At 43.8% G+C, this 8,746-nt stretch overlaps 1 protein-coding gene across 1 annotated transcript; it reads right to left on the reverse strand.

Annotated features, from left to right (window-relative positions):
- Positions 1–3,155: 3,155 nt before the first annotated feature.
- On the reverse strand, positions 3,156–8,537 carry LOC144375810 (transmembrane 4 L6 family member 5-like). The gene is made up of 4 exons (XM_078041269.1): positions 8,367–8,537; positions 4,981–5,017; positions 4,321–4,504; positions 3,156–4,115 (listed from the first exon to the last, which is right to left on the reverse strand). Exons 1-4 carry the CDS (start codon positions 8,535–8,537, stop codon positions 3,950–3,952), a joined length of 558 nt encoding a protein of 185 aa, XP_077897395.1. The 3' UTR covers positions 3,156–3,949.
- Between the last annotated feature and the right edge of the window lie 209 nt (positions 8,538–8,746).

Raw genomic sequence — 8,746 nt, forward strand, 5'->3', positions numbered from 1 at the left:
CAACCAGGGATATAGTCAAAAGGTGAAGTGGACATTGAAGTATAGGGTTACCTATCTGTGCTCCTGCCCCACCCTAAACTCCTCCCAACACCTGGCCCTAAAAGGGCCCACCAAAAGTAACTCCTCCCATGATCTGGCTTGGCTAATCCCTATAAAACCCAGACCCTCATGATGACCTGCCTCTGCCATTTTTCTTTCAAAGATGTGTCTCTCCAGTGTTGAATAAAGCACCACTGGTCCACGAGGTCTCCCTCCATTTTTCTGTTTCTATTTGTATTCTCTTTCATGTGCTTTTATTGGATTCCCTGAATGGGAGCAGGATGTTTTGGGGGTTATTTTTACCCCTCCCCATTCCAATGAAACTCCATTTTTTTCTCTTTCTTCATGAGACCTCCAGGTCAGAGGACACTTTCTGTCGTTTTGGTCCTGCATGCAACAAGGATCATTTCTTTCTCAGACAAGTAAGACCTCTTCCAGTCTCTTTACTGAAATACCCTGCCAAGACCCTAACCTGTTGGCTCACCCAGGGTCCCCCACCAATACTGCCCATTGACAAAAATCATTGAAGAAGAGTTTCATTTCCCTAGATGTAAAGATTGAAGTGAGGTCTGCGTGAGGGCCCAGTCAGAGGTCATGGAAGCAAAGACAAAAACACAGGGTTGGAGGTGTAGCTCAGTGGCAGAGCACTTGCCGGGCATGTGTGAGGCACTAAGTTCAATTCTTGGCACTGAATAAAAATTAATCAATAAATAAAGGCATGTTGCCCATCTACAACTACAAAAGATATATATATATATATATATGTATATATATATATATAGAGAGAGAGAGAGAGAGAGAGATATTTGTCAGCAAAGGCACCAATATTTCTGTTCAGCAAGAAGCCTCATCCTCAAAAATGATAGTAGGGGATGATCTAATAACAGTTGAGATAAAGGAGATGCCGAATAATTTTTTGCTTCAAACTTGGCCTGATTACCAACTGGGGAATAAAAAACGTTTAAATACTCTAGGCATGATGTGCCACTCAAACAGCAGATTCCCTGGGTTTCTGCCAGATCTCCCCAAGGCTTACATTGAAATGTAAATGGTGGAGGCCTGTCCACCTTACAGAACTTGGGACCAGAGGGGGGATAATGCACCACTTTAAATCCAAGCCACTTGTCTTTTTTACCTGAGAATATTTACCCAGATATTTCAGAGCTCTCTCTATTCTTTCAATATCTGAACTGACTAATCTGAGCCAAAAAGTAAATTGCATCCTGCTTTACTAGAGTAAATAATGGCTGTCTCATTTTCCCCCCAGGACTCGTTTTTTTCTTTTTTCTCCAAATTAAAGTAATGGTAATTTTAGACTTAAATATTAAAAAAAAAACGCAAATTTTACTGGGGATTTATTTATGTAATTTAATGTTCCGTGACTGGATCTGCTATCAATAAGATATAAATATGTATATATACACATATATGTATATATGCATATATACATATGTGTGTGTGTGTATATATATATATATATATATATATATATATATATATATATAAAATTTTATATTACTTTTTACAATTAGGGTAGAAATTTAAATCTGTTTTTAAAAGACAATGAGCCTGATCTGTTTAAAGATTAATATTGTGAAATGTGTTAGCTAACATTCATCATATAAACTCAGGAAAAAATTCATGTAAACTTTGTAAAATGATATTTAAGAGACAAAGATCAGCTTCAGAAATAAAACAACCTACCCAAGATTTGTCTCACTTCACCTGAGTTAAGACTCTGCCTCTTACTGTACTCCTTGTTAAGATAATTTCACACTTAAGTTTATTTAAAGGTATGTTCAAAGGAAAAATTTTTGTTATAAAGATTACTATGGTAAACAGGAGATATAATATTTAACTAAGGTTAAGACTATGAAAATTATGGTTCTTACTTCCTAGTTATTATACAAACTCAATATGTTTTTACTCTAGTTAATTTTATTTTTGTGTTTTCTTTGTCAACTTTAAAATGTCATCTGTTAGTGCCTTATAGAAATACATCTTTCAATATAACAACCTAAATTATTTTGAGATAATAGGCCATCATCTATAGATAGGATGTAAGGCTAACTTCCAGTACTAATATGGACCCCAATTAAATGGTAGGGGTAAATGACTGTAAATTTATAGACATTAAAGTAAACACCCAGGACTCTTTCTTAAGACTGATGAGATTGGCTTCCTTGGATGTTTAAGACCAAGGCTTGGAGATTAAATTTTAAAAAGTAAAAGGGCCAAGAAAGAAACATAGCCAATAAATATTTGGCTCTTGCCCTCTGAGTCAGCTTGAACCTAGGGAGTAAGAGAACTTCTCTAAGAGCTTTGTAACTCTGGGTCACATGACCCCCTGATCAGGGGGATCACTGAGACTCTGGAGAACAAAAAGCTGACCAGTGCACATGCTGCAAAAGAGGAGGATCATTAGAAAAGGGAGACATCCCTGATGCTTCCAAGAGAAGTTAAATGATCAGGAAGATCCTTGTCCTATCCTGCAGATGGCACTAATAGAGCTAAGAGGTTGCTCACAAGCTTCCAAGAGTGACTCTCTGAGTGGACTCAGCTGACTATTAACAATAGACAGGAACAAGGTCAATTTGACCAGCTTGGTCTTGAACACCTAGAAAAAATGATAAACAAGGTACAGCCATGTATGGGAATTTAAAACATAAAACAACAGCTATTTTACTAGAACTTAACATGTATACTTGTGTCAGCCCCCACAGCCCTGGTGCCTCCCAAATTCTGAGGCATTTTTTTTCCTTTGTGAGGCTCATATTTACCCCTGCCTATGAAAACTTGGACTGGCCTCTGTACCTTTGTCTTCCTTACTCCTCGAATTGACATTTAAACTAACAACCAATAGTTTGCCTACCCTGATAATGGCACACACCAGACACAAGAAAACCCTTCAGTTTATTCCCTTACTCATAGGGCAATAGAAAATCTGCCAAAATTGACACAGGAGCACTGGGATTAGAAACCTTTATTCACTACTACAAAAATTGTAAGCACAGGTTATTTAAGATATCCAACAGGTCGTTGAATTGGTACTGAATTTACAAAATCAATTATATTCCCTGCCATCTAACATCCTGTAGAATCATCAGGGCCTAGATTTCTCTACTGCCAAATGAGATTGTCTCTGCTTCTTCCTCTGGAAGTATGTTGCTTCTGTGTCAATCATTCAGGACTGATAAGGAATAAAGTTAGATAAATACAGGACAGATTGGAACAATAGAGGCAAGAACTACCTGTTCCTAAAACAGTGGACTTCCTGGCTTCTCCCTCTTTTAACTACTGTAATACTCATTGTTCTTATAATAAACTTTTCCCCTGCTTTTAAAACTTCTGGACAAAGTGACTTGTCTAACCGAGACCACCTCCCACGTACATGCAAAAGTCATTCTTCTTCACTCACAACGTGACACTCCTGAGCCCCATGAGGAAGGAATCACCCACAAATATGTGTAAGTTCCCTCCTTCTACTCACCCCACCTCAAGCCACAATCACCAGGGCAATGTAGGAGCCTAAAATACCCCCCACCTCCTTATCCTCTTCCAGATCTCTGACATGGGATCCTCTACTGAGCCCTTTCTAGCAAGAAGTAGCCAGATATGAGGACATTGCATCCCAACTCATTATCCCCTTTCAGAGCCTGGAATGAAGGGTAAGTTTACCTATCTGTCCTCCCGCGCCAACTTAACCCCCTCCCATGACCTGGCCGCGCCCACCAAAAGGGCCTGCCCAAACTAACTCCTCCCATGACACGGTTTGTCTAAACCCTATAAAACCCAGTCCCTCCTGATGATGGGTCACCATTTTTACCCTGAAGATGTGCCCTTCTGGTGCTGAATAAAACATTGGTCTCGCCAGTTTCCTTTTCCTTTTCATATTGACTTTCATGTGCTTTCAGACAAAGGGTAAAATTATAGGGTTCACCAGGTGTATGCTACACAGCAAGATCTCCAGGCATGAGGCAACCATCAGCAACGAGAAGAGCGTCATATTCCAGGGCACCACATTGGGTGGCTTTTCACACAAGTTCCAGGACTCACGGTTGCTCAAGTAAGTCCCTCTGTGGACAGGAAGGGTCAAGTGAGAAGAGTTAATGTGGTGCCCTACTCCACCCTCAGTCCCCTACACAGGCAGAATGGGATTTTCAAGGAGTTAGTTAGACCCCTGTGAAGGAACGTGACACCCAGTTTCCCCGCCCTCCGTGGGAAGGGCATGAGAACACCAAGATGCGGAGAATGGGGGTCATGTTCCAGGCTAAGCCTTACGAGCTTTCTTGTAAGTGGTAGGCCCACTTGGCATTCTTGGAGCACTTGGGTCCCATCCGGAGTCCAGCTGCTGAGACGAAGAGGCAGTAGATGGCACCAAGCATTCCCAAGGCCGAGAAGGAGAAGGAACGCAGAATCTGGACCGGGTGTGCAAGGTGGGCTGAATAGGGCCGCCCCCTTCCCACTCATGGCCCCACCGCGCCTAGTTCTGTCCCCCCACCTGGCCAAGCTCCTCTGGAGCCAGGTTAAATAGAGATTTGGGGGCCTGGGGAAGCCTTCCCGAAACTGCGCTTGAAAATACATTTTCCTATATCTCCGGGGCTTGGAGTTAAGCAAAACTAAGGGCCAGTAGAGACTCGTGGTGTTAGGGATTCTGTAGAGTCTGCTGTGGCTCTGGGAGAGACTAGTTTAGAGACCAAATCCTCAATCTCTTGCTTTCTTTTCTGTGGGGTGGAGGCTCACTGGGGATTTAACCCAGGATGGGATCCACAGCTCTTTTGATTTCTTATTAATGAGAGAGGATCCCCTAAATTGCTGAGGATGCCCTTGAACTTGAGAAGCTCCTGCTTCAACCTCCTGAGTGACTGGGATCACAGGGGTATGTACCATGCCCTGCCGAATCTCTTTTCAATTTGGTGCTCACCCATTTGGGATGTCCACTTGCCGCCAGAACCACAGTGATTCCCGGACACAGAACCTGTGAGACAAGAGTCATTGTAATACTGTGAACCCAGCACCAAACCCATATCCTCAAAGTCTTCACCTCCTCTGCAAGTTGCCTATGATGTCCTCAGCCCTTTGGACTATAGGAAGAAGACCTTACTTCTACCTCTCCTGGAGTGTGGCTGGGCCCTACCTTACTTTATCATTATTTATGTGCCTACCTTATCTCTGTCCATATTTTAGCTTCCTTGAGTATTGGGTTCAATATTAAACATTCCCCATAAACCTTGGTACATTGTAGGTGCCTTTCTGATTGGGAATCAGGAGGCCTGGTTGAAGGTCAGGACCACACGACTTCACTCAATGAACTAATTGGTTTCTCTGGGTCTCAGTTTGTCCTAGGTAAAATTGGTTTATAAAACGTACTTCATAGAGTTGTTCTTAGGATTTAATGGAAACTGGTGGGCCCCGTATCAAGACTGTTTTAGAGTAAATGCTCCTTAGCTATAAATGCCTTCAGTAGTGGGAAGAGGTAGTGGTATTGGGAGGTCTGGTGAGCTAGGATATGCTCGAGTATGCTCACAAATGCTGTGACGTGGAGTGTGGGATTTCCTAAGATCTAGCCCCTGAACTTTTTTTTTCCTGTGACTTTTCCCTCAGGAAGATCACTCCTGCCAGGGAATCAGTTATTCCCCTGACAATAGTTACCTGCACATGCCTAGAGAACCAAATCTAACTGCCCGAAGGATGTGTTCACTCAAATTTCTTGGTTATAGCTCAGATTCAGCCTGTATCTGAAGTTACATCAAATATTTTCCAAATTCATCTCCCTTTGATTTCCTCATCCTTTTAATTGAAAAATATAATCCACGAGGTCACTTAGGCTGGAAAACTTAAACCTTTTTGCACCTTGCCAAACTCAAGTCTTCTTGACTTTTGTTTCAATGCTCCTGAATCTATCAGTCCTTTCTCCTTCTTCTCCCATTCAATTCCTAATCACATTCCATGAGGAAGACGTTCTTAGCCTCCCTAGTCAGTCCTCTTAGCTCTTGCTCATGGCACCCCACACTTCATCATACATGCCTCCACCAGATTAACTTTGGTGTTGCCAAAGTGGGATAGGGCACACCTGTGAGCCCAGAGATCCAGGAGATTGGAGCAGGAGGATGCAAGTTCAAGAGCAGCCTATCTCAAAATAAAAAATAAAGGACTGAGGTTGTAGCTCAGTGGGAAAATGTGGCTGGGTTCAATTGTTGGTAGGGGTGGGGGGTGAGAAGGATTTTCTTTTTCTTTTTTGTATTGTTTTGGTACTGGGTACCAAAGAACCCAAGAGCACTTAACCACTGAGCCACATCCACAAATTTTTTTTTTAGAGAGAGAGAGAGAGAGAGAGAGAGAGAGAGAGAGAGAGAGAGAGAGAGAGAGCGCACATGAGGGAGAGAGATATTTTTTTTAATATTTATTTTTTAGTTATGGGCGGACACAACATCTTTGTTTGTATGTGGTGCTGAGGGTTGAACCCAGGCCTCATGAATGCCAGATGAGCGTGCTACTGCTTGAGCCACATCCCCAGCCCCACAGCTCTTTTTTGTATTTGTATTTAGACACAGGGTCTCAATGAGTTGCTTATGGCCTTCTTAAGTTTCTGAGGCTGGATTTGAACTTGTGATCCTCCGGTCTCAGTCTCCTGATCCACTAGGAATACAGGTATGTGCCACCGAGTCTACTGTGAGGAGGGTTTCTTAATCCTTTGAGGCTCCTCACTCTGCCTCCAGCCTTGTCTTTGTCTTCATAGCCCAGGCCAGGTTCTTTGTTCATCTCCCATCCCTGGAATTCCACAGCTGTTTTGATCTTTCCCTCCCTGTTGGTCTTGTCTGGCATACACCATACAAGGCAGCGATTTGTTCTTTAGGGAAGGGGCTGAGCATTTTAGTTCTTTTATATCATCCCCAGCAACCTCAGAGAAGCACCTGATGAGTGGAACCAAATTTCCACGAGCACTCTCGCTCTCCTCCTGAGTCAGGGCAGATTCAGGGCCAATGCTGACCCCACTGTTTACCCTCTCTGGTGAGGTCACATATTGGGAGGATTCAGGATCCAGAGATACCTAGAATAGCCTTCTGGATTTACTAGTGTATGTGTGTGTTGTTTTGGTGGAGATCTAATCCAGGGTCTTGCCATGCAAGGCAAGTGCTCTACCACTGAGTTACACACCCACACCACATTTACAAATTTCCAATCACCCACCTCCTTGAGAATTTTACTTTTGGTCAAAGTATTTGTTTCCTTTTGTGTTGTAAGCTTCCCTGTCCTCTTTCCTGCCATCTAATTATCTTCATGAAAAGAGAAGACACCATAAATTCAGAAGGCAACACTGTTTATAGCTCAAATCTCCTCATTTTTTCCATCACCATGGCCACTGGGCTATATGAAGGTAATGTCTTCCCTCCATGATATTAACCTCATCTCTGTGCACCTGTGGCTGGCAAGGTCTGACTATCCATTTCCACACAAGAACCAGAGGGATCTCTTCAATCCACTGAGGTTTGAAACAACTACAACTCTCACACTGTGCTTATAGGAATGAGTTGATTAAAAAAAAAAAAAAACCTCCAGAAAAGAGGGAAACTCTGCTGGGTAGATCTCTCAACTTTGCCCCACACAAATATGACACTAGGTTGACCATCTAAAACTTCCCCTAAACAGGGAAAGAGAGGAGGAGGAGATACAGAAAATCTTTGTCCCATCTTCCTCCACTTCTTCCAGCAGATCCTCATCTCCAGGAAGCTGTGGGGCAACTTCTCTGCCTGACTGACCTGTTTTTGAGTTTGTTCTTAGCACCCAGCATAGAGTGGGCATCCACAATGTGGGCTGAGAGTGAGTGGAAGAGGAGGAGGGAGGGGCAACACTGAGCTGAGAGGTAGAGTGACTGATGGGTGACATTACTGCCTGGATCCAGACCTTTTGCTGTACCTCCCTATGCTTATTATTACTCTTCCCTGATAACCTCCCACACAGCCAGCTGCTCCTTCTGCTTGGACCCTTGTAGTGAGGGGTCCCCAACATCTGCTGAGCTGCATGGGCAGGGAGGATCAGGTGGGACAAGCGTTGACTCATAAAGGAAGCTCTTTAGAGACTTGAGCCTCCCCTCCCTGCCTTCCCCTTCCCTTAGATATTCAACTCAGGTCCTTGGGTGCTCCTCCAGGGATGTCTCCAGAGTGCTGAGTTTATAGGGGGAGCAACTTGTACATTCCTACTCCCCACCAAGCCCTTGCCAACCCTCTGGAGCGCGGTCCTTTTCATCTCCCCTCCCTTCCCATTCACAATCCTTTTCAGTGGTGCCCATACCCTGGTCACTGGCCTGTGCTCTATAGACTCCTCACCATCAATCCCCCGCCGATGAAGCCAGGCATGAGCAGGACTTGCAAGCTGAGTTGGTCACTGCTCCAGGTCTTCCCATCAGGCACCAATAGGAGGGCATTGGCCACGATGCACACTAGGGAGAGAGATATTAGGGAGAGGCCCACCCAGCGGGCACACTTCCTTGGGTTCATGGTGAGACAGTGAATGAAAGTGAGCCTGAAATAAAATGAAAGTGTTCCTGGCCACAGAGGAACACAGGCTGAAATGTGAGTACAGGTCAGAGAAAAGCTGTGGTAGAAACTGGCAGGATCAGAATGATAAGGGGAGGCCCTATCACCAGCTGCAGCTGGTGAGGAGAGGGGGTGGATGTGCCATGATGTGGTGGGGGAGCTAGTCACAC

This window comes from Ictidomys tridecemlineatus, chromosome 3 (assembly GCF_052094955.1).
Source record: "Ictidomys tridecemlineatus isolate mIctTri1 chromosome 3, mIctTri1.hap1, whole genome shotgun sequence".
NCBI lineage: Eukaryota > Metazoa > Chordata > Mammalia > Rodentia > Sciuridae > Ictidomys > Ictidomys tridecemlineatus.

Coding starts and splice junctions, on each gene's coding strand:
- LOC144375810 (XM_078041269.1), bottom strand. CDS start 8,537: ATGAACCCAAGGAAGTGTGCCCGCTGGGTGGGCCTCTCCCTAATATCT. Junction 5,018..8,366: donor TCATCGGCGGGGGATTGATG/GTGAGGAGTCTA, acceptor CTTGTCTCACAG/GTTCTGTGTCCGGGAATCAC. Junction 4,116..4,320: donor TACCACTTACAAGAAAGCTC/GTAAGGCTTAGC, acceptor TCCTGTCCACAG/AGGGACTTACTTGAGCAACC.